This window comes from Sebastes fasciatus, chromosome 8 (genome assembly GCF_043250625.1).
Source record: "Sebastes fasciatus isolate fSebFas1 chromosome 8, fSebFas1.pri, whole genome shotgun sequence".
NCBI classification, from domain to species: Eukaryota; Metazoa; Chordata; class Actinopteri; order Perciformes; family Sebastidae; genus Sebastes; species Sebastes fasciatus.
The window spans coordinates 9240249-9266214 of NC_133802.1; the positions used below are offsets into that span (position 1 = coordinate 9240249).

General features: G+C 39.7%; 4 protein-coding genes across 8 annotated transcripts; 1 reads left to right on the top strand and 3 right to left on the bottom strand.

The window, feature by feature from the left end:
• The first annotated feature begins 659 nt into the window (after window positions 1-659).
• tmed4 (transmembrane p24 trafficking protein 4) lies at window positions 660-7812 on the top strand. 2 transcript variants are annotated; one of them, XM_074643174.1, is made up of 6 exons: window positions 660-913; window positions 2840-2940; window positions 3029-3154; window positions 5137-5283; window positions 5394-6814; window positions 6908-7812. In XM_074643174.1, exons 1-5 carry the CDS (start codon window positions 778-780, stop codon window positions 5541-5543), a joined length of 660 nt encoding a protein of 219 aa, XP_074499275.1. In that variant the 5' UTR covers window positions 660-777; the 3' UTR covers window positions 5544-6814; window positions 6908-7812. The 2 variants fall into 2 exon arrangements, with proteins under 2 accessions (XP_074499275.1, XP_074499274.1); XM_074643173.1 differs by having other exon boundaries at window positions 5394-6797; window positions 6878-7812.
• An 875-nt stretch (window positions 7813-8687) lies between these two features.
• On the bottom strand, window positions 8688-13880 carry plpbp (pyridoxal phosphate binding protein). Of its 2 annotated transcripts, none has more exons than XM_074643171.1 (8): window positions 13715-13880; window positions 12905-13012; window positions 12240-12275; window positions 12071-12146; window positions 11843-11983; window positions 11593-11735; window positions 10216-10314; window positions 8688-9768 (listed from the first exon to the last, which is right to left on the bottom strand). In XM_074643171.1, exons 1-8 carry the CDS (start codon window positions 13802-13804, stop codon window positions 9589-9591), a joined length of 873 nt encoding a protein of 290 aa, XP_074499272.1. In that variant the 5' UTR covers window positions 13805-13880; the 3' UTR covers window positions 8688-9588. The 2 variants fall into 2 exon arrangements, with proteins under 2 accessions (XP_074499272.1, XP_074499273.1); XM_074643172.1 differs by having other exon boundaries at window positions 13273-13845.
• Window positions 13881-16526: 2646 nt separating this feature from the next.
• snrpg (small nuclear ribonucleoprotein polypeptide G) lies at window positions 16527-19744 on the bottom strand. 2 transcript variants are annotated; one of them, XM_074643175.1, is made up of 4 exons: window positions 19592-19744; window positions 18689-18711; window positions 17875-17999; window positions 16527-16786 (listed from the first exon to the last, which is right to left on the bottom strand). In XM_074643175.1, the coding sequence occupies exons 1-4, from the start codon at window positions 19621-19623 to the stop codon at window positions 16736-16738; spliced, it is 231 nt and encodes a 76-aa protein (XP_074499276.1). In that variant the 5' UTR covers window positions 19624-19744; the 3' UTR covers window positions 16527-16735. The 2 variants fall into 2 exon arrangements, with proteins under 2 accessions (XP_074499276.1, XP_074499277.1); XM_074643176.1 differs by lacking the exon at window positions 19592-19744 and adding an exon at window positions 19400-19524.
• Window positions 19745-21482: 1738 nt separating this feature from the next.
• LOC141772325 (uncharacterized) lies at window positions 21483-25701 on the bottom strand. 2 transcript variants are annotated; one of them, XM_074643178.1, is made up of 2 exons: window positions 25543-25701; window positions 21483-24706 (listed from the first exon to the last, which is right to left on the bottom strand). In XM_074643178.1, the coding sequence occupies exon 2, from the start codon at window positions 24679-24681 to the stop codon at window positions 23071-23073; it is 1611 nt and encodes a 536-aa protein (XP_074499279.1). In that variant the 5' UTR covers window positions 24682-24706; window positions 25543-25701; the 3' UTR covers window positions 21483-23070. The 2 variants fall into 2 exon arrangements, with proteins under 2 accessions (XP_074499279.1, XP_074499280.1); XM_074643179.1 differs by having other exon boundaries at window positions 21483-24703; window positions 25543-25679.
• Between the last annotated feature and the right edge of the window lie 265 nt (window positions 25702-25966).

A 25966-nucleotide genomic window follows, 5' to 3' on the forward strand; every position in this document is an offset into this window, starting at 1 on the left:
TGATCCTAAGTCTTCAAGAGACATAACGTGCATATAAAACTGCATTTTGCAAAATATTCTTCTCTTATGTTTTATTTCCTTGCTGCATGTTACATTTTTCTAGCCTCAAATTGGGACCTTGTCTTAAAACTATTTATTTTTATTTATTTATTTATTTGCACATATATAAAACTGCACAAAATCCAGTCAATGAAAAAAAAACAAGAAATGTGTCAGGAGAGGTCAAGAAGCAACAGGCTTATACAAAGGACCTCCCCCCAACCCCAGGAGAAAGAAAAAAAACAATAACAAAAAAGGAAGAAAGATCTAAACTAACATAATTTTAAAGATACAACAAGAAGTACACAACATTTGCAGAAAAACCTAACCAAACAGTGGAAAACAATCCAAAAAAACAATGAAATACATACAAAAAACAAAAAACAGTACAAAAGAAAAGAAAATATATCTAAACATATCAAAAGATAATTAGACATCATTAATTAAATGTGATGATAATTTCCTTTTATAAATGTCATTCACTGCCCCTCGCTTGTTTATTTAAATGATCTGTGTGCAGTAAAATAAATAAATCTTGTTGTCTCTTGGGTGGTGTGGAGGTGTATACAGCTTGGTGGTAATACTGCCTGCGAGGCTAAACTACGGGGAAAATACTGCCCATCATTCAGGAAATCCCCTTCCTTCTTCCGCAGTGAGCGATGACGTCAGCTGGCTGCAGCAGGAGCTCTTCTGTTTGCTGCTCGATGTGCGCAAAGTGCAGCAGTAACCAGCTCCATCATGCTCTCTGCCCACGCTGTCGGAGTCGTGTTAATATTAGCTTGGATTTATCCAAGTGACGCGCTCTACTTCCACATCGGAGAGACGGAGAAGAAATGCTTCATTGAAGAGATCCCAGATGAAACGATGGTGATTGGTAAGAAGCTGAGAGGATCGATAGCTGGACGAGGCTAACTAGCAACAAGCCAACAGCTGGCTCCAGCAGGAGATGCTGTAGTGAAGATGACAGTAGTAACGACACAAAGACCGTCTAACGTTACTTCAGAGTATTCAGGCTGTCATATTTGCCACAAGGCGCTAATTTAAGTAGCGTACTTATACGTGATCAGTGGTGGTCTCAGGCTGTCTGAGAGGTACAGTAGTGGTAGTGGTATGAGGTGGTGGAGGACACCTGCTCCTAGAGAGTCGTGATGCATTTATGGGGAAATTGTTACAAAAACCTGGTTAAATGTATAATATGCAGGTTAAAAAAACAATTTAATTTGTTGTGTTCGGGACGTTTCTGGGTTTCAATAATAATGTTTTATTTCTCTGATTCACAGCTTTGTTCTCACTAATAATGCTGCTGCTTCCTCTCCAATGATCAGGTTCCTTCCTTTTGTCAATTCAAACCAAGCCAGTCACACACGGGTTAATACCTGGTCATGACAATTCAGATCGGTCGCTAGATAGCAGTGCACTTCCATAGACTAAGCTACTGGAGTTACCCTGCACTATACTCATTTTAACAGTCTCTTCTGCACTATATTCACTTTTTTTAAATCCTGTATCACAGCTGTTACCCTGCACTATGTTCAGTTTTAACAGTTTTCTTCATCTCCTTGTATTTTTATATCTACTTTGGACTTTTCACTACTAACTTTTTTACTGCCTTTTTACTAACATGTTTTGCACTATGGAGCTGTGATGCTGGAAACTTGAATTTCCCTCGGGATCAATAAAGTTACTATCTATCTATCTATCTATCTATCTATCTATCTATCTATCTATCTATCCATCCATCCATCCATCCATCCATCCATCCATCCATCTATCCATCCAATTAGTTCAGGTGTTAGGGGTGAAGGGGGGAGGGTTACAGGTCTGGATGATTACAGAGAGAGGGGGATAATAGTGTCATCATCAATGTGTGCAAAAATGTCACAATGATGCATGTTTTTGGGATACGGTATAAATATAGTAGGCCTAAATACATCATTTTTAGCTTTATACAATGTTGAACTATGTTGCATGGAGCTGTAATGTATGCAAAAACATACAGACAACATACAGATTTACATCATCTATCAGTCAACACAAACCTTTTTCTCCTCTGTCTATCGACAGCACCCCTTTATCATATATTAGACTACATTGTGTTATCTAATATGATAATAAAGGCTACATTTACAAAAGGATTACAGAAACGTATGAAGACTGAAATGTATATTTCACTCACTCTACCATCCCAACAAAGATTTGCTTCATATAGTAGACCTACTAAAGCTTTTCAGCTGGACATGTGGCAACTGTTGGATAATGAGAGCTTATCCAAATGTAATAAAATGAGTTCCCCTCTCTCTGTAATCCTCCAGACATTGGTGTGAAAGAGTAACTAGTTGAGCCGTGGAGGAGGTGTGTTTACAACCAGCAACTGACAACTGTTACATATTATACCTTTTAAGATTAAAATTGTTTTATTATGTGACTTAGATTTAAAGTATAACTACTACACATCTGTAATAAAAACACACAGGGAACTACTATATTAACTACTTATCATTTAGAGGTAATTATAAGCAAACTCATTTTCTAGCATGTAGGGCAGCCTATATTTTTTTTACATTGCATGAATTTGAGGGTGCACACATTGTAAGATGAGATGAGAATTTTGATATATTTTCTGGGAGGTTAAATTATGTTGATTTGCTATATTAATGTTTCTACGAATTATATTCTTATTCTAATTTTAATTCTATTGCTGTGGTGCAACAGTCTTGCAAAGTTACTGTCCTTTGAATGGTTACTGGATGACTTACAGTACAGTAGATGACGTGTCTATGTTGCTTTTCCTGTCTGACAGGAAAGTACAGGACTCAACTGTTTGACAAGCAGACGGGTTCTTTCCTCCCCGCCACGCCTGGCCTTGGGATGCATGTCGAGATCAAGGATCCAGATACAAAGGTAAGGACAGAGGAAGTGGTAATTATAAAAACACACCCCGCAAACATAGAAATAGAATCTAAAGATTTTTCTTTTACAACTCTCCCAGATTATCCTCTCTCGTCAATATGGGTCAGACGGACGGTTCACCTTCACCTCCCACACTCCTGGAGAACATCAGATCTGTTTGCACTCCAACTCCACCAAGATGGCTCTGTTTGCAGGAGGAAAACTGGTATGAACATAGTCATTGCTTTGATTTTGAACACGCTGACCACTTATTTTCCTTCAAAATGCTTTACGCAAATGTTAATGACTGAAGACATTACTTTCACTGCGAATGAAATAAAGCCCGTAGACAGTTTTAACCCAGAGCTCTTGCCTCAAAGTAAGAAGCATTTTCTCTTTAATGGTCCTGCACACCCTCACAGGTACTTCCAGTTATGATTAGAGCAGGGAATTACATGAGATCATAAAACTTAATGTACTAAGAATAATAAAGGTATAATTTGTTCCGCCCTATCAGGTGCAACAAAGCGAACAGGTTTGGGGAGGGAGATGTCAATCAAGCACAGAATGTGCACGCCCGCACAGGCTTTAAAAGAGGTCTAATCGGGCAAAATAAGTGAAATGAAATTAAAGAAACACCCAGAACAGTAATAGTGCAAATAATATTATGGAAGTTATGTCACATCCATTAACCAAGTAACAAAATCCACCTGATAGAGAAGTTTAGTTTTTAGATGATGCAAATCATCATATTTTCTTGCTATAAGATACACACCTGGCTGTTGTCCTACTTGATACTTCAAAAGTGTTTATTGTCATGTTGCATCTTACACTTATAGGCCCTTTTCATAGCAGCCGTTTCGCCATGTCCTTGCAAGGTGAACACAGGTGTAATCAATAACATTATTTATAGCCCTGTTCCATTTAGGTGGGCCAGGGCCCTGGTATTGTGGATGCTGGCTCACTGGAATGGCACACTAAATAGAGTGGGATCATAATTGATTTGATCAGTTATACCTGTGTTGACCCTGCAATGACAGAACGGACTAGAATGGGGGTCATCAATTGATCCAGACAGATACACAGGTACCGTCCATTTCTGGTTCTGAAGCCAGTATTTGGTGATAGTTTTTTTTAATACCTGCAGCCATAAAGATCATAAAGTCTGGGTAAGGCAAAAATATATATGTGTTCTGGGTTTGTCACACCATAGAAAAATGTGTTATTAACCATCCAGCCAAATTTGATTGATCAAAAAAGTTGGCACGTATGTAAAATTAGGTGTAAAAATTGTGATAAAATTAGCAGCATTCCACTCCGAAGCGCAGAGGGCGTGTCCACTGAAGGCTCTGAAACCACGCTCAATCACGGGTGAGGGTTTTCTTAATTGTGAATCGCTGTGATCTTATCTTAAACCAGACTTGACTTTGTCTAATCATAATAACTTCAGTTATTTTAGTCTAATTCAAGACAGGTTTTCACTGCTTTTCTGAGCCTTTTTTATTATCACTACCTAATTATCATTTCTTTTAAAGGGTAACTTTGGTATTTTTCAACCTGGATCCTATTTTTCCCATGTTTTTGTGTTTGACTGACTAATGGGGACAACAATTTCTGAAATTTGTCCAGTATTGAGGGAGAGCGCTGCAGACAGCAGCTGCTCACGGGCTGCAATATTGTGCTATTGGGGCAAGCTGGCGCTGTCATTTATGTCCACTAAAATTGATTGTTTTTGTCATGACAGGCTCTCATTGTTATTATAAGTGTCTGACATTATGGAAAGAGTCTTGTTCTGAAATCTGGCGAGGTGAGGTGTTGCCGGAAGACAACGGTGGAATAGTAGAATACATCCACGGCGGAAACGTGAGTGTCATGCCGGCAGAGTTTGTTGTGTTGGAGAACAGAAAGCATAGTTTAGTGTTATCTAAAAGATTTTCAATGTCATGGCTTAATATTTAGATGTTTTCCACAATATATATACGTTATATTGACACTGCTCACCTGCCCTCACAGCTCGTTTGGCGGCTGCCGGTTACAGCGTTCTCCCTCAATACTGGACCAATTACAAATACTATTGTCCCCATTAGTCACTTAGACACAAAAACATGGGAAAATATGGTCCAGAAAAATACAGAAGTTAAACTTAAAGGCCCACAGAATATAAGGAAGTAGATTTCAAACTAATTTATGTGTTTCTCAATGTTGCAGAGAGTGCATCTGGATATTCAGGTTGGAGAACATACCAACAACTACCCTGAAATTGCAGCTAAGGACAAACTCACGGAGCTGCAGCTGCGAGTCCGACAGCTGCTGGACCAAGTTGAACAGATCCAGAAGGAGCAAAACTACCAGAGGGTCAGTTGAAAAAACAAATACACCAAGTAATGTGTGAGATGACAGGTTTTTACTCCTGTTGCTGTTTATGACCGATCTGGTGACTTCATTGTGTTTCGTGTCTTCTGCAGTATCGCGAGGAGCGGTTTCGCATGACGAGTGAGAGCACCAACCAGCGTGTTCTCTGGTGGTCCATCGCTCAGACACTCATCCTCCTCGTCATCGGCATTTGGCAGATGAAGCACCTCAAGAGCTTCTTTGAGGCCAAGAAACTGGTGTAACGTCTGTCTGAGCAACGGCAGCATTAGGGAAACAACATGAACGCAAGAAGATGGACTTGAACGACCTGAATGGAGAGGCGCCCCACCCCTTAGTGCAGGAATATCCAGGAGGAGCCGCAGTCTTAATATCAGCCACAAATGGTACAAGAGAAAATCCACAGAGGCAGTTATCAATCCTGGGCAATGTGTTTTTCATTGCAAATGTTTTTAGGCTATTGTTATTCTACTACACAGTGGCACAGTTGCCTTTTTTTTCGTTGTGTTTGTTGTGTTGTCGACAACACTGGACGTGTCATTTTTTTTCTATCTTCCCGTTTAAGAAGAAGCAAGAGACGACATTAGTGAAGTGAGAAGGTTTTTTTATGGTCAGGCAGGAATGAATGATCGCTGCAGTAGGTATGTGAGAATGAGAATTTTAAAGCTGTTACAAGTAATAATCGTGCAGTTTATTGACACATGATTTTATGTAGGTCAATGTTATTGTTGCACATTGTTTTATTTCCATTTATTATTAATATTTTATTTCCCTGATTTATAATACAACAAAAACAATATACAGGAACACTGACAGGGCAGGATGTAACACATTAAAGCCTCTGAGTGAAGGATACTTATCTTAAAGCCATTTGAAAGCGTGTTTACACAAAAAGACCTCTCACCGCCTGGGTTTAAAATAGGGATATCAAAGAAACTCTGTACAAACACTAATCTATTCAGGGTGCTATACACCAACACAGGCTCATATAACTGCCATTTTGGCATTTTATTCAAAGCTGACGGGACTCAAAGAGCCTACTGCCCAGATGTTGAAGAACTGATGCAGCTTGCTCCATAGAGACCAAGTCCTAATAATCTTGAAACAATTTGGTTTCCTCACTTTCCAATTAGTAAGTATTGTCCGTTTCACTGACAGAAAGGCTAATCCAATCTATATCCAGGTTTTCTAACTACCCCTTCATCAAGTGATCACACTTATGCAAATATTATACTGGCCTTGATTCCTTACATGTCAATTTGATAACACTTTACTGTAACCCTTGTGTTTAGCATGTATAAGCATTATATGAACCCTTAATAAATGGTTATTACGCACAGTGATATAGTTGTAAGCAGCTTTGAGGACATTTTTAAGCTTTATTAATGTATTTGTGAACAATTATAGTTATTCATTAATAACAGTGTAACAGAGCTTGTTATAAAACATTTATTTATAACATTTAAGAATAAATAATTCACAGGCAAACTGTTATAAATGTGATCAAATCAAATTAGTAGTTTGACAAAACGTTCTTAACTTAAGGTCCACTTGCTAGTTTTTCTTCCAAACCTCTCAGCCTCATCTTGTTGCCTGTATTGGCTAATAGAGTAGAGTAGGCTGACTTGTGATGGAGGGTGAAAAATAATATATTTTAAAATAAATACTTAATTAATAAATAAATAAAATTATAAATACCTAATGTTTTGTATAATATTGTCTATTGGTCCTTATCGGTTTATACACCAGTCACAGATGCTTCACAGCAAAAGATTTTACATTAACAAACACTTAAAAATGTCCTTATATCTTCTTACAACCAAATTAAGTGTTTTGAGTGTTTATATAATTCTTATAAATGGGAAATGGAGGGTCTAAATTAAGCGTTAGCATCCATCCTTCTACCGACTGTATATAGTTTCTAGCTAGAGTTCCGTTTCCTGTACATTTTCCCAGAGCTAGGTCTGTATACAGTTTGTGATACACGTCTACTAATAACGGGATTCTACTGTATGTTGTAAATAACACGTATAGTGTATTGACTGTTTTCTAATGCCTTTTACACTAATTGAATGTCTTAAGTTTTTCCAGTTGTGTCACCAGGTTTTTTTGTTTCTTCAGTGTCATAGTAGATAGATCGTATTTATTGAGCAGTAGTAGCCTGTGTTTTATTGCGGAGCTTAAGCCAAATTTATTTTACTTACTTTTGTCATTTTCATGAGCTATTTTGGGTTCCATTTATCAATGCCGGACAGCATTTACTTTTGCAAAATCTGTTAATTCAGATTCATAATGAGTCATTCGAAGGGAATATAGTGAGTCAGTGGGTTCCAGTTTTAACAAAGTCATCATTTTTTTTACCCAAAAAGTCTAGATTTAGAGTCCAATTCTTGCAATTCGACCATTAAATAATTTTTTCAAGTTGTTGAATTATCACACTAAAAAATATTAAAATTTTCACCGTGGTCCAGATGTCACCTCCATGTGCTTAATAAAGAAACTCTGGCCAAACTACGTTGTGTCTCTGATGTTATTTATGCCACTTTTCCTTCACTACAAGAAATACACGGCAACAAAACCATTTATTGCTTGGCCTTTGGCTTCCCTCAAGAGCCAGATTCCAAACCAAACAATCCTGCAACGCCTCATTAAAGGGGACATATAATGAAAATTCCCCTTTTTCAGTGCTTGTGCTCATACATCTGGGTATCTGGATTAACTACCAACCCACAAACTGTGAAATAAGACAAGCCAGTCAGTTTGTTTGTGGGCTGTCTAGATCAGAAAACATGTGATTCAACAAGCCATTCAGATGTGGGTCCCATTCCTACATCACATACAGGCTCATTAGAATATACCGCCCACAGCTTGAGAACTACCTTTGCAAAGGTGAACTATATTTTTGTCTCTAGCCAATCAGAGCAGACTGGGCTTTTTCAGGAGGGGCTCTTAAAGAGACAGGCGCTATAACGGAGCGTCTCAGACAGACGGTGAATACAGGTATATTCAGACAGACAGGATGAGGGAAATAATGTGTTTTTTATGTGTTCGGGTTGTTCGTCTGTCCTGGAGGGAATTTCTTCAAATTTGGTAGAAACGTCTACTCGGACTGAAGGATGGCCTGATTAAAATTTGGTGGTCAAAGGTCACTGTGACCTCTGTGTTAATTATGACAATTTCACATAAATGTCTAACAGGATAAAATTATGGCATTTTGGACAGACATGGATGTAAACTGCAATTTGACATGTTGGCGGAAGGCAAACAACCACAAGGCGATAATTCTAGTTTGAACATGTAAACATGTTTTAGTGGAAGCCCAAAAACTATGAACCTGAAAATGAGCATATTTCCTTCTTTAAGACAGCAAACACACGTCTAACCACACCTTAATCAATCTTTCTCTTTTAATCACTTAGAATGAAAAGACTTTTCATGGAGACAGGAAAACACACCGACCTTGTGACATCTTTGAAGAAACCCATTTTTTAGCAGTGTAAAAATCTACTCAAAAACAAAATCACCACTTTGCATAGATTCACTCCCTTTCAATCTCCAACAACGCACCACACACACACCAGAGCACGGACACGACAAGACTGTTACACAGAAAACAAAACACTGTTTTTCAGGTTTACTCTTGTTAATATCAAGAATAGAGATCTGACACATTTGGCACACCATAAGAAACAATATCAAACGCACAATACTATGTGTCATTATAAAGGGATTAAATGATTTATTAAATCAAGTCTTTAGTTTCATCTGTACAACAAAAACGGTACATTGCACTGTGTGGAGTTCCTGATCTCTGGGACACTGTACACAATCAAGCACATTTCAGCACTGTCACATGTTGGGTTGGAAAGGTAGAAAATTATCACATGAGCACAACAAATCCTCACTAACTCCTGTGAAATCATTTTCCACGTCACCCTGTTTTCAGTAGTTGTACGTTTTTGTCTTGTAGCCAGTAATCTTGTAGGAGAGAGTTCCATAGGAAGGACGTCAGAGCACTATAGGTTAGTAACACACTACTTTTAAAAAAGGTATAACTAGTTCTGTACTGAATGCCACTTTTTAATGCTTAAAAGAGCAAGACGGGCACACAAAAGTGAAGAGGATTAGGCATTTACACTTTAAAATTATGCAACAATTTTTGCAATCCTAGCTCCACATGGCTCAGTGGAAATGATCTGCTTCACTGCTCTATTCCGTTTGCATGTAAAGAGTGTTTTTTTTTTTTCTTTCTTTTTCTTAAAGGTTATTTCAGAGGAGGAGACGCTCTTCTTAGTGTTCAGACACAGTGAGGTGCTTCATCTTCTTGGCGGCCTCTTCGGACACACTCTTGGTTGTTTTCTCCGGGCTGGGTGCTGGGCTGGGGTTCGGAGTGTTTGCTGCACTGTTGGGATACTCCCTGTTGCCGAATATAATACTACCCACTCGCACGTTGGTGGCGCCCACCTCGATCTTCAATACATGGGAGTACATACATGTCAGCGCAGGGGAAAAAAACGTCAGTGAACAAATCAAACAGCAAGAGCCTTTATGAGGGTGATATCAATCACATTGTTATTAAATCTAATGAAACTATGAGAGTCTCGACTGAATACCTAAGTGTGAAATTAACCACTACTGAATAGTAACCCTAGACTTCTAACCCCTCAACTAGACCACACTGTCAACCATCATAGCAAATTTGAAGTTCCTAAGTTAAATAGTTTCCGAGTTCTGCTCCGGAAACTATAGTGTAACACGTGAACGGACGGAAGGACCGACTACGTTGTCGCGGGGGTATAAAAATGCCTTTAAATTGAATTTAAGCAATCTGAATGTTTGCTAGCTGCCAGCTATTATTTGCTTCCATGTTTGTGCTTAAATAAGAGTTTATAAATGCTGATAAGGAGAGATACTCACCGCATGTTCAAAATCTGTGGACATACCCATGCTGAGTTCTACCTCCTCTGGAGGCAGCTTCAGACCATCACACACCTCCTGCCTCCGACTCAGCAGCATCTACAAGAGGAGGGACACATGGTTGAGATTATGGTCGGACCAACACTGGATTTTTGAGGTGATATTAAATATTTTAACGATATAACTGCTGAGAGTATTTTTATTACATAAACACATAACAACCTTTATATGGATCCCTTAGATTTTAAAATAAGGTGGACCATGATACACAGTGTACTAATAAGCAGGACAGTTTACAGTATGAAATTGTCTACTAGCAGTGCTCTCTGGTGGACGAACTATGTAAGGGAAGCACTGTTCCTAAATGATCTCAAACATAATTTCTGTACCAACATTTCTTATCAGCCGATATAAACACTGATACTGACATATGTGCAATAAGCTGCTATTGCCTGGCCGATTTATCTAGTCTACCTCTAGTTGAGATATGAATGTTTTTTATAATGATTTCTTTTCTTTTTCTTGTTGCATGTTGTTTTCTTGTTTAGAGCACATTTCAACCAACATCAGTCCTGATCATAACTACCAAATATTCAATCATTTTCAGAATGTTAACCCTTTAAATGCCAGTTTGTTTACACGATGCCAGTGCTGTTTTTATGGAGAAAAAAAAACAAAACACTAAAATGTAATTATTTTAAATGTTAGAGGGATTTCTTTCAGTCTGGGATATGTCAATGATTAGCAATTACATTCATTTCGATACATTTCTATTTTTTTGTGCAAGAAACCGGGAAAATATCATGTATTTGCCCTATAGGGCAAACACAGAAACATGGAAAATAGTAAAAACTACAATTTTGAAACCAGAGCTCTAGATTGAAAGTCTGATATAATAGAAAGCATAATTTTATGCTGTAATGTCATGGGATCAAAAATTGTGGTTTTAATGGGTTTCAATGGGTAATCTGAGTATCTGAGTATTTTGGCAACGCAGTTTATTATAAACCTATTAAAAAGGAGCTGGGGTTCAAAATTCAAGAAAAAATTAACCTCACACCCTTGCCAATATTTATGGGTTAAATAGGCTAAATAGTAAAAGGACTTGCATTTATACAGTATAGCGCCTTTCTAGTCTTCTGACCACTCAAAGCACTTTACACTACATGTCAGCATTCACACACACATTCATACACTGATGGCAGAGGCTGCCATGCAAGGTGCCAACCGGCCCATCGGGATCTAATCTAAATGCTCCAATATCGTTGTTTTTATAGTATAGTATTGGTCTAATGTACAGTTTACCACAGTGTGATTGGTACACACAGAACAAAATTTAAACACATTCTTCTCAAAACCACATTGAGTCTTTTGTACCCGAAAGTCCGGATTTGGGCCCAAGTTGAGGTCGTAGCCGTAGCGCCCAATGGTCATGAGTCCTAAAAAGTGCAGAGCGGAGCACTTGGACTGGATGTGTTTCACTGTGTTCACCGTCTCCTCTGGTGGCAGGCCATGTTTACCTGCAACAAACATTCGACACACTGTTAGAGAACGACCGACTTTATTCATATTTGTGATCAGCTCACAAAAACAAGAACAGAAATAAAGTGATGAAATCAACACTAACTCTGTTCTCCGCTGGTGTTGAGCTGCACCATGATCTTTAACCTCTGCGTGCTGGCTCCTCTGACACGCTGCCATGAGCTGTTGACCTTGTCAGCCAGTTTCGCCGAGTCGACCGTCTCCACAAGGAACAGGTTTGGCACGCCTGGGAACAGAAAGTCAAGACTCAGTGTAAGGTTTTTTTTGTTTTTTTTAACATGCAGCTTGAGCAGGAGAGCTGAGAGTCACTCACCCAAAAGTTTGTTGACATTATTCTTCTGTAGATGGCCGATAAAGTGCCATTTGATTTCGGGACATGAGTCTAAAATCTTGATGAGGGGGAAAAAAACACATTATAAATCTGTCACAGACTGGGGTTAGGATAAAAAGTCAATTCTACCTTGAAAAATACGTAAACCTACCAGAGGATCGGAAGCTTTGTCCACAAGTTCATTAACCTGGAGTGGACATAAAGGACGAGGTCAGTCTCTACATTATTCCTCACCTTTATTCCCTTAAAGGTCCCATATTATAAAAAGTGAGATTTTCATGTTTTTTTATTATAAAGCAGGCTTAAGTCCTATATAAATACTGTGAAAGTATCGAAACGCTCAATCCACAGGGAAATACACACAGCCCGTATTCAGAAACTCTTCATTTGAAACAAGCTGTTAGGATATTTGTCCATTTGCGATGTCACAAATACACAATAGTTAGACCATTACACAGTTTTAAATGTAAACAATCTAAATGTGTCCCAGTTTATTCCTGGTTTCAGTGTATGTGAATAACATCTACTGACAGGAAGTACACATGGACCAAAGCTGTTGCCTAGCAACGCAATTCCATCGCAATTCCGTCGAAATGTGATAAAACGGAGCGTTTCAGACAGAGGGTAAATACAGGCATGTTCAGGCCAACAGTATGAGGAAAATAATGTGTTTTTTTTAACATTACAGCATGTCAACATGTTCTAGTAGAAACACAAAATAAAAGTATGAACCTGAAAATGAGCATGATATGGGACCTTTAAGAGTTTTAAGTGACACTTTTGGAGTGATGCAGACCAGCAGCATATTATACTCACATAATTTTCTCCAAAGTTGCGCTGCCCTTGCCTGTAGGCCTCCACAACCATCTCTGGGGGTTTTGTCTTGCTGACAGCTACGAGGCGGGGTGGCACGACTGGTAGTGTCTGAGGAAGGACAACACATGCTCATTTTTCATCTGTTATCAGTAGAGAGGATCAGTGTGTGCTGATGTTAGCTGAGGTCTTTTGGCTGGAGCAGGAAAAGTGAGTCAGCCCTGTCAGGATCCTGCAAAACAATGATGAAACTGTTTCTGTTCAGATGCAGTCAGCCCTACTAATAATTCAGATCATTAGAAAACCACAGACATCTGGATGATATTGGAAAGATGCTGTGCATTCCTACATGCTTTGACCTAGATACCAACCTTAGTGCTATTTTAATAGGGGAGCATGACATTTTAAAAGAAAAAAGTCATCTTCACTAGTGGACATCTTTCCCAGAGCTGTGGTGAGAGGAGAGGCTGGTCAGCAGCATGGTGGTGGTGTAACTGAATAGACTAGAAGCATGGTGTCATAACACACGTGATTATTTCTATGCAACAACGTGCATGCAGCTATAGAGTATATGTAACATCATGTTCCCACGCATGTCATGTTGCCACCAATACCCATGCATGGTGTTATGAAAGCGCTGCCTTCACATGCCCGGCTAAGAAGAACTCCCATCCAAAGGTTGAGGTGTTTGGCAGCCTTACATAACGGAGTCGTGCTGCCGCAGCAGCAACGACTTTCTCGGACTCTAAGAGTGGAGCGAGCCGGCAGCGGTGCTCCGGAGCTCCTGAGCGGAGCCTCCCGGGCTGCAGTTACCTTGAGCCGCCGTGCCGCCGCCTGGTTCACCCGGTCCACTACCGACTGTAGCGCCTTCCCAACCTCCTCCGACATTGCTACTTTCCACATACGGTCAAACTGCTACGACATACAACGTAGAGAAAAGTGTCCGTGATGACGACAATCGGCTTTCAAAATAAAAGTCCGTCTGAAGGAGGAAGTGCGTCCTGCAGAGACGAGAGCGCCCTCTATGGTTCAAGGAGTTCATTAAAAAATATATATATATTTGCCATGTTTTATACAATAAAACCTATACAATATCATTTTATTGTTGTTAATCAACTTAACCACCTGGACATAAGTATTCCTCATGGTTTTGACAATAATCTGAGCTCATTTCTTGCTCTATTCAGTTTATAGGAAAAACACTGAGACAGTGAAATAACTACCTTCCTTCCCATAACTGCCTGATGTAGAACCATACAGAATGTGTGGTGGTAATAAAATATGTTGCATATGTTCATATTCATTGGCTTATAAACAAGATTTATAAACCATCATATTGACTTCAAGTTCAGGATGGAGCAGCTGTACATTGGTCAATTTTACATATACACTGATCAGCCATAACATTATGACAGGTGAAGTGAATAACATTGATTATCTCGTTACAATAAGATAACGAGATAATCAATGGGTGGGATATATTAGACAGCAAGTGAACATTTTGAACTTTGAACTTTGTGTTGGAAGCAGAAAAAATGGGGCAAGTGTAAGGATGTAAGCGACTTTGACAAGGGCCAAATTGTGATGGCTAGACGACTGGGTCAGAGCATCTCCAAAACTGCAGCTGTTGTGGGATGTTCCCGGTCTGCAGTGGTCAGGACCTACCAAAAGTGGTCCAAGGAAGGAAAACCGGTGAATAGGGCCCGAACCAAGACTCATTGATGCACGTGTGGAGTGAAGGCTGGCCTGTGTTGTCCGATCCAATAGAAGAGCTACTGTAGCTCAAATTGCTGAAAAAGTTAATGCTGGTTCTGATAGAAAGGTGTCAGAACACACAGTGCATCTCAGTTTTTGCGTATGGGGCTGCGTAGCCGCAGACCGGTCAGGGTGCCCACGCTGACACATGTCCACTGCCAAAAGCACCTATAATGGGCACATGAGCATCAGAACTGGACCACAAAGCAATGGAAGAAGGTGGCCCGATCTGATGAATCACGTTTTCTTTTACATCATGTGGATGGCAACGAGTTTGAGGTGTTGACTTGGCCTCTAAATTCTCCATATCTCAATCCAATCGAGCATCTGTGGGATGTGCTGGACAAACAAGTCTGATCCATGGAGGCCCCACCTCGCAACTTACAGGACTTAAAGTCTGCTACTGACGGCTTGGTGCCAGATACCACAACAGACCTTCAGAGGTCTAGTGGAGTCCATGCCTCGGCGGCTCAGGGCTGTTTTGGCGGCAAAAGGGGGACAAACTCAATATTAGGCAGGTGGTCATAATGTTATGGCTCATTGGTAAGTGTACCACAAAATGACAACTACACCTCAAAGGCGTAGGTATTGCCTAGACAAAGACACATGAATGAGGTCTTTCTCGGATGAAAATACCATAAGTGGTATCCAAAGGTAGACAACTTATTTCGCTTTCTCAGTGAATCTGAAGTAAAAAAATACATAAAACATTTCACTTCATAAACAGAGTTTGGAGCACTTTTATTTCACCCGAAAGACATCGTTTTGTAGAAATGCCCCATTTGAGATATTTGAGAAATAGTGCAAATTATTTGTCTGCCAGAGACGGTGTGTATCCTGCCTCAGAGACCCTCTTCTCTCCTGAGAAGAGCTTGCGGCTCACCTCAGCCAGAGAGGGTTGATCTTGATCCCTCCACTGGCGACAACCCTTAATGATGGAGTATCAACAGAGAGAGACAGAATAGTCTGAGCTTTACAACATATTTGTTAAGAAACAGCTCTCTGCTCCAGGTCTGGTTGTGTGTGTTATCTGGAGCATGCAGTGGAAACTCACAGCTGGAAGGTTTCTTCAGACTTTTCTCTCATTGATGAAACTGCAGAAGCTCAATAACTGAGATTTCTGCAAATGGAGCGTCATCTATACACAACATAGTAAACACGCTAGGCAGGAGTGGGGATATGGATAAAACCCTGATCAAGGTTTATGTACTTTTACATTGTGATATCAATATATTGTGTTCTATAGTACAAAACAATAGAAAAATGATTAAATAAATGGTATGGGAAATTTTCTGACAGTTGAGAAACATATCGTCTCACAATAAACATTGTTACATATATTTATACTGCCCAAACTTAGTACATGTATCATACATTTTATTTTTAGGTTTATCCATTATTTATGACCTGTGATCACAAAAGTTAAAATTCAACTCTCCCTATGTTGCCATTTCATACCAGTAAGATGCCAAATGACCAGCGAGAGAGGTCCACACAGAGAGGCAAAAAGTGATTGCCGTATATTTCAAATGGATCATCCAACCCGGACCCCCCGCAGGCCAGACAGCACGTCTTTTACAAAAGTGCTACCAGCTAAAGGACTGCTGTTCTGGAGCTGACTATGATGTTTAGAGTAGAAACACATTGGTGGAGGGCAGCTCCATGGGAATTTACCTGCATGGGCTTTTTAATTTTAATAACCAATCAAATGTTTGACCAAATTCTCATATTTAGTGCACGGTTCATATTGTCATTTATCTGCCTGTTGGCTTAACAAAGCCATGGGCTGCTACAGCAACATGTGAAGCCAATAACTGGTCATGTGGTGGTAATACACTGTACATAGTAAACTGAATGCACAAACACAAAATACAAAGAAAAACAGATTTATTCACAAGATTATGCAATTCAAAATATGTCTAAACAAAACATCCCGGTCAATGGAAATCAGATTGACATTTTACAACTCAAAGACACACATTTGCTTCGCCTCGTTCAAACAAACAAGTGAAAGGGATAACACAATGTAAAAAAAGTGTGGATCATTCTCTTCTCCATGTGCAGCCGTCTGCTCTTCTGTCATACTCTCTCCAAGGCCTCCAACATGATGATGCTGTTTCCTCTGATGACCTATGAGACATGAGACCACACAGAGTGAACACTCTGCTTTCTTCTCTACAGAGGTTTTACTGTAAAACTGAGATGAACTTTCAAATGAGTCAGAATAGAGCTCCCCAATATTACCAGGCATTGGCATATTACTGTGCATTCTGGTTCATGAAACAGAGCCATCGTTAATATCCACACGTGACGTGTTTCAGTTGTCTGTCTCGCATGCACCTGACGGAACAGATGCATTTCACTCATGCTACATGTGCATAACGGTGACCTGAGGCATATTTCTAAGCTGCAAGTCTTCCGTTTTACATGCATAACTACAATGATTGTGTGCTAGGCTCTGAGTGCTGCCAAAATACGGGTGACCTACATTCAATACTGAGCCTGAATGCATCCTGTAAGCTGCTGCTCTGCTAACATGCTGCTTTCACTAAACCTTTGTAGACATTGGGTAAATAAATGTGCTTTTCCTGCCATGTCAAAATGTCTGCTGTGAAAAAGGCCTATGAAAGACACATTCTCAGAAATCAAAAACATTGAAAGCTGTGATTAAGTCTGGAGATATTATATATTTTTCTCATTGTCAACAAATTCCATGAAAAGACCCAAACCAACAGCCAATGTATCTACCAACAAATATTGTTTGTGTATTCAAAGCCTCATATATTTCATTCCTCTGTGCCATAACTGTTTTCCAGAAACTATTGGAACACATCAGTGAGCCACACTGTTGCACTGGCTGACATGTTCCTTCATACACTGTAGTTTATTTTTACTTAATCCAACCTGTTGTTAGAGATTTACCTCACCAGTAGGAACCAATCACTCCTTCATTCACTACTTCTTAACTAACAGACACCACAGTTTATTATTATTATTATCATCATTCATAAATTTGAGATTTCTGACACGTAAGAGTCATTGTGGTGATCAACTCAGAATTTGGACCACCAAATAAAATGGCGGAGGTTAAGTATAGTGCACTGCACTATACAGTAGAAAGGGAGTGATTTTGGACACAGCCCTGTTCTTTTCATAGTGTTTGTTGACAATAAAAAAACATACAGAAAAACACCAGCAAAAGTACGACTACTACTGACCACCATGCCAATGGTGTTCTGTTGTCCTCCTGGGCCCATCTCCAGGGAGTCATCCACCACCAGGTTCATGAAGGGGTCGAACCCGCGCAGGATGCCCTGCACGTGTCTGCCTCCATTCAACTTCACTAAAAGGACAAAAGAATTCATGATGATGAATCTTGCATGTTGGGTTTAATCACTGTTTCCTTTTCAGTTTAAAAGTTCACTGCTTTCATAGCATGTTCAGCTGATATTCCAATAGCGCTAACCCTAGACTAACCGTCTTAATTCATTAATTTCAATTTATTATAGGCTGCATTACTGTGACCCTGACACTGAAACAGGAACATTGTTCCTATTTAAATCTGCACACATTTTGATGCTCAGCTTCTTACACCAATGACTGGTGATTTCTTCTATTCTTATCCAACTGTTGCTCAAGAGGGATCTTTGTCTCTGAACCATTGGACAGCGTTTTGTTCTCCGTGTACAAAAACAAACCCTTCATACAGAACATTTAATTGTAAAGAGGACTTCTCTACAAGCTAAGAGCATGAAAGACCATTCAGACATAATAGAGTAGAGTAGTCCTCTCAGACATCTGACTGGACCCAATTAAACTTTGTGGCAGCAGATTACTAACTTTTGAATGGTTATATATAAATAATGTAACGTGTACATTTACACAGAGGTGTGGCAGAAGCATTTCATTAAAAAATGAAAAAAATCTGCACTACAACTTTTGATGTTCTCATCTTTATTGTACTTTAATCAGTGTTAGTTTTTTATGATGAACTGTCAACTGGACTGACTTGGTGGGTTTAGATATACTCACAGGAAAGCTTCTTGTCCATGAACCTGAGGAAAGAAAAAAAACAACACAGTTCAGTTCAGACAACTTTATTTATCCCCAAGGGGGGCAATTCATTCGTAGCATTCCCAGTCTATACATCCATACATACAACAGACAACCAATACTTAGTTAAGTCAAAGGAAACATATTAAACGCATGGGGTGGTTGGAGGGACAAGTTACAATAAGAACCATATAAATACATACGAGTATTGCAATAAAAGCCAAAAAATAAGAAACAATATATGAGAACAACATATCTTAAAGTTCCTCTAAATAACAGTCATTTAAAATGGGTATGGTCTGTGTTCAGCAGCTTAGTTTAATAGTCTATGGGGTTAAAGGTCCCATATTGTAAAAATAAAAGTAAGATTGTCATGTCTTTTATGTTATAAAGCAGGTTCAAGTGCTTTATAAATACTGTGAAAGTATCAAAGCGCTCATTATACAGAGAAATACACACAGCAGCCCGTATTCAGAAATTGAGCGTTTGAAACAAGCCGTTAATATTTCTGTCCATTTGTGATGTCACAAATATACAATATTTAGACCATTACACGATTTTACATATGACATTAAAGGCATGGGGTGGTTGGAGGGACAAGTTACAATAAGAACCATATAAATACATAGGATTATAGCAATAAAAGCCAACAAAAATAAGAAAATATATATAAGAAACAACATATCTTACTGGGTTAGGCTACAGAGGCTTAAAGGTGAGAGCTAACGTTACATTGCTCACAGCCAGAAAGGCTAGCGTATGATAGCTAATGCTAGCTAGTCTCCGTTGAGAACAATGTAACGTTAGCAGCGTCGCTGTTCAATCTTCCTACAACACATACTACAGAATACACGTTTAATTAAACAAGCCCCGTCTACTTACTTCTTCAACTCTGGGGGATGTGCTTTACTCATGTTGTCTTTGTTTCCTAAAAGCCGACACAGTTGTTCGTAGATTGGTCGTTTCACAAAACCGCGGAAGGAAAGCGTGCTGCTGGACCGGAAGTTCACCAGCAGACTTCCGTCATGGGCTTGTTGCTGCTCTGATCACGTGTCTGCACAGCGCCGCTATGAGGCCAGGAGGAGGCACAGCCGGCTAGGGGCTTTTATTGTTCTGTACATACATGGTTGTACTATAACATTTAGTTTGGAAAAATTATTATTTTGCATAATTCTTTTACATTTTTAATGGGAAAAATATTCAATAATTTCAGTATTATACAGCGTAGTGCCATCAAAATGTCTTAATTAGTTTAATAAGTATAATCAGGAAGAGTCCATTGATGTGTGAAGTAATTTTGACTTTACATTACTGAAGTTATTGAATATTTTTCTCCCTTTTGGCGTTGCATTTTGTAGATGGTCCCTGACCACTCGTCTCACCGCCGGCTGCGCATAGAGACCAATGTAATGTGTTATGTGTTATGTGTTGATTTAAATGAGGTTGTAGCTCGTTGTCTACCTTACTAAGGTTAGAAAGAGCCGTTTGTTTGTGTTTTAACAACGTTTTGGTTATGAGTTATTGATCCAGGAAGTTTGAATCTGTCAAAATCTTTCCAACTTTACCGAAGTACATCAGCAATGTGTGGAGAGTCGGGAATTATTGGAAGAAGTGCTTTATGAATTAACTCGAGGGAACGAGATACCTAACTTGAGGGAACAATTTACTAACTCGAGGGAACGAGATAATAAAAATTTTCTCATAGAGGTCTAGGGGGGCTCCGTACAAAAATATCCTGTGGGAACAAAGGGAGGGAAAAAGCACAAGATAAACTTGAATAAAATAACAAATTACGGTATCATCTTCACAGCTAATTACTATAACTAACGTTGTTATATGTAGTCTTGATCTGTAGAACGAAGGAGACAAATGTCTAATATTTCCGGACTTCAAATTAACTGATAATCTTTGTGTCTGTAATAAGGTAAAATATCTTGGACATTTCATTACTGAAGACATGACAGATGAGGATATTTGTAGGCAATATCGCAAGATCTATGCACAAGCAAACATTCTCTCACGGAAATTTAGTATGTGTTCAGATAGTGAAGATGTCTCTGTTCAGAGCATATTGTACACCACTGTCTACAGCCCATTTGTGGTCAAACTATAAAAAAGCGAGCTTAGAGAGACTTCAAGTCGCATATAATGATGCAATGAGAATATTACTAAAAAGACAGATGTTGCAGTGCAAGTGAAATGTTTGTGTCTGCAGGCATGAATACTTTTCAAACGGTCTTAAGAAATCTCATGTACAAATTTATATGCCGGCTAAATCACTCTGAGAATGACATAATCTTGCGGTAGTCTAACATAAGATTTAGCACTACACGGTACCGATCACAGCTGTGGAAGCATTTGTATAGTTCTTTATATGTAAGGCATTGATATATATTAATATTTTTAATCTCTTTTAATCATGACTTTTTATTGTGCTTCTTGTATTATAATATATTATATGTAATGTCTTGTTTTATATCTGGACCGTGAGTCTGCAATAAAGTTTGGATTGAATTGAATTAACCGACCAAACATGTTCTAGAAAGGTTTGATGTTGTATTACCACTAGTGGTGCTCCACTAGTCAGTCATCATGTCATTCTGCTATATATGGAGTTTTAAACATGTTAGTAAATGTAAACAGTGTAGTAAACTGTGCAGATGGTACACTTTGCAGAGAAAACAATTTCACATAAAGTGCTCAGGAACTTAATGACCACCCAGTTTAGCAGTATGAAAAAACGTGACTGTATAAAGAACCCAGATAAAACATCTCATGAGAACTGTTTTTATTGTTACCTACAAAGAGCCACAAACTAATTTACAAAAGACCTTGTAAAAGTGGAAGCATCAAACCTATTAAATCATTGTTTTTACATTTTCACAGTAGAACTTTGAAAACAGTAAATCCATCAGGAAAAAAGCCATCACCCTCATGTTGACTCTTGTTCATTCACCAAAGCACACTTATCAAGCATCACAGACATACTGACGGGGCTGCCATCAGTCTATCGGTTTGCATAGCTAGGTAATCTCACCCAAGTATATGCCAGCTAAAAATAATTTGTATTGGGTGCAGCTACCCGTGACAGCCATTCAAAGTTTGATCATTCTGTAGATTATGACAATAACTACCACATGTTGGAACCTAGAAACAGCACAGAAATGCTCAAAACATGTTAACATTTCATACTTTGTGATTTCATTCATACCTTGGGAAATACCTTGCAGTCTTGACTGAAGCACTACATTGCCAACCTAGTGCCCCAACAACACACAATGGTGATGATCCAGCAAGTGACAACCAGAGTTCCCACCATATACGACTAATTATTGCCAAATTTGTGAGGAAAATAACTAAAATACAGCAGGAGACATATGTGACTTTACTTAGCTAAAGCACTCCAGATGTCTGGTGTAAAAATAGAATAGCAAACAAGATATCTCTGGCAGGGCTTTGGCTAGAACGTACCATGGTTGTGCAGATGGCCTAGCTTCCTAAAAAGCACATTAAGGCTGAGATGATCTTTAGTCCCACCATAAGTCTATGGGCTAAGACCATCTTAGCTTTAAGATGTTTTAGTGAAACGAGGTCCCGATCTGTGCGAAACAGTGGTGTCAGTGATAGTAAAATAGAGTGGATTTGTCAAACTCTATTAAAAGAATCATACTGGTATTTTATGCATGGTTTTTTTTCAACTTTTCAGACACACTAGACATAAGTGATCCATCACAGTGAACCCATTGGCTTTATGTTAAGTGAAAGTTGTGTTATATTTATGTTTTAATAAAGCTGAAAATGATTATGAAATTGAAAAGTGTTCATTAATTGCTGCACAAAAGTGCTTGTGGGATCCTTTTTGCAATGCCCACATTTGATTCTTGTTTTGTTTGATTTCACAACAACATAGCTTGTTAATACAACGCTGCACTCAAATTTGAGACGGTGGAACGTCCCATAAGCACATTAACACACTGAAATGATCGGCTTTTAAATGTATTAACATGCAGTGATAATGTTAAAAGTTAACTAAATAAACGGTCACTGTAATGGATCTCAACACACAAGTTGATTTACACTGAAAACGGAACAAGTGGCTGCTGAAAAACAAATCTGGTATGCTTTAGAAAATGGTTGGCAGTAAAGTATGTATGTGGTTTGTAGTCAAAACAGCTAAATAAAACACGCAAAAAGCCTTGTATGGTCCTTTAACAATTCATTATTTTTACCCCTTGATCTGTTGGTATGGATAACATTAATGCTCAATTAATGAACTGGTTAATCAACTGAATTTCATAGAGATTTCATCACTCTTCGCTCTCTAACCCTTCAAGGCAAAAAGGCAACATTCAAACTGGATCTCAGGCTTTGCTGGCCTGCTGTGTGTAGCCCTCTGTGATATTGTCCTCCTCAACCCTGACTCGCAGATGCTCCTGACAGTGTTCTAGGAAAGAGTCCAGTGCTGAGAAACCCTGCTGGCAAGGCACACAGTGGTACAGCCTCTGCCTCTTTGAGCCCGGCCATTTACAGGTGTCCATCTCGTTAGTGCACACACTGCACTGTCTCCTCTTCACGGAGGACTGGTGGAGCTCCACGTGCTCCCTTAGCTGCGACTGCAGAGAGAAAACCTCAGCACAGGAGGGGCATGGGAACTCTCTCTCCAGTTCCTCCTCCTCCTCGTCGTCGTCGTCGTCCTCCTCCTCCTCCACCACTTCAGGCACTTCCCTACATCTCCCTGGATCCGTAACCTTGTTGTCTAATCTGGCCACTTTCCTGGGCCTCCCTGGACCAGCCTTAACAGTCTTGTTTTCTGCTATGCTGCTTTTTACTGTATTTGGTCTATTTTCTGATAACTCGGAGTCTTTGGTGGTACATTCTACAGGCTGGCTGTTGTTTTTGATTGCGGTGAAGCTTGACGCTGAGTGCTGTCTGCAATGTGCCTTAAGTGATAAATGATGGACGAAGACTTTGCCGCACACCTGACATGGATACGTGCCTGGTCTCCTGATCCTGCGAATGACAGGCATCGGTTCACTCATAATATTTTTCTCTCTGCTGTGCTTCTCTTTTCTGTGCATGTACAACTTAGAGGTGCTCCTGAAAACCATGTCGCAAGAGCGGCAGTCCAGAAGCTTTGTTTTGTATTTTGGCATTTTAATTAGATCTCCATTCACCTTGGTACTCCCTCCTTTCCTTGCTTCTCCACCGGTACCTTCTCCTTTGGTCTTTTGTCCCTGTCGAGCTATCAGCTGCTCTTCTGCATGGTTGGCCTGTTCATGGCGTTGCAGTCCAACATCTGTGCGGAACGTTTTCAAACAGAATTGGCACACATTGACAGCTCTGCTGCTGGGCCCTGGGGTGTCTGAAGAATCAGAGCGGGTCGAGTCTCCCTCAGAAACAGGTGGAGAATCATCTGGAAGGCTACTTGCGTCAACTGTATCTGATGGGGACGGTGGTTCACTACAACCAGCTTGCTGATGTTGCAGCAGAGCCTGCTTCTGGCTGAAGCCTCTCCCACACAGGGCACATGCGTAAGGACTACCGTCCAGGAGGTGAGGTGACTTGTCCTGCTGCCTGCCAGGATCTGAGGAGCGAGTCGCACACGCAGGGCACGGAGAACTCAGCTGTGACTCTCCATGACAAAGCTCACATGGGGGAGAGTCATGATTGCATGTATGTAGCTGTAAGGACGATCTCAGGGAGAACTCCTGCCCACAAGACGGACACCGGTGAGGCTTGGGTAATGTGTGCTCTAGTTCCTGGTGATGCAACAGATCTGTTGCATAAGGGAAGCCCTTACCACATTCTTGACAAATATAGGTAGGCAAGTGGGATGGCTGCTGCTGCCTCTTGTTTTGTGTGTGTTGTTTAGTGGCGATGAAGCTGGCGAGCCTGGATAGTGTATCTGTGGCGGTCCTGGAGCCTCTGAACGACTCCTGGGCCCTTGTGGTGCCCCAGCTGACTCCATCCATCCTCTTTCACCAAGCTTCTCTCCTGCTGAGGAGGATACAGTTTGAGTCATTAGCTTGGAAATCACGCAAAAAAAGAGCCAAAATAAAAGGCTAAAGCAAGGCAAGGTATAGCACATTTACATAAACATTAAGACATAATTAAAACAGTTATAAAAACATAAACACATTCAAAATTAGAAAATAAAAACAAGCTAAAAATAAAAGCTAGGATAGAAGCTAAAATAGAATATAACACACAAGAGTAAAAGCTCTAGTGCAGTATAAGATCATTATTTTCTGGGAGCTTGTTCCAAATATTTGGTGCATAAAAACTGAACGCTGCTTCTGCATGTTTAGTCCTGACTCTGGGGACACTCAGCAGACCTGATGCAGACCTGATCCAGACCTGATCCAGACGACCTGAGAGGTCTGGATGGTTCATAACATAGCAGAAGATCAGAAATGTATTTTGGCCCTACACCATTTAGTGCTTTGTAAACCAGCAGCAGTATTTTGTAATCAAAAAACCATACAGCAGTGTTTAAAAAAAGATAGCAAGCAGCTGTTACCTGACTGAGAGGCAAAGTCAACAAGCTAACATTAGTCAAATGTGAGGTGGGGAAAGGGGAAGCATACCTTAACTTGTTCCTCTTTCTTTCTGCTTAACGATAATAGGTAGCTATGTTACATTTAATATAAAGAAGCTCAGTCAGATAATAACTGAGCAGCTAGAGGTGCATTCAGAGATAAGTCGATGCTAGGATAGCAGCAGCGCGACTACAGGCTAGCTGCATGTTTGCTAACGTTAGCTCGTCAGCTAGCCGCACTAACATGACATAAACACAGTCTCTATGAGTCTAAACAGCTGAGCTCGGTACTCACACGGACGAGGCTCGACGGGGTTCTTGCCAACTGGTTATATTCAGACGGTTCGTCGCAGTAACATCTGGTTTCGTTGCCGAAAACCACCCTGGCATGGCTGCAAAAGTGAAACCGAAGTTTGTTACGTTACTTTATCTCTTGAGTTGTCAGCAGCGTCACTTCCTGTACGTCACTTCCGGTGAGTTACTAATTTAGATAGATAGATAGATAGTAACTTTATTGATCCTGAGGGAAATTCAAGTTTCCAGCATCACAGTTCCATAGTGCAAAACATGTTAGTAAAAAGGCAGTTAAAAAGTTAGTAGTGCAAAGTACAAAAAAATATAGCAGATATAAAAATACAAGATGAAGAAAACTGTTAAAACTGAATATAGTGCAGGGTAACAGCTGTGATACACGACTATTACAAAGTGCAGAAGAGACT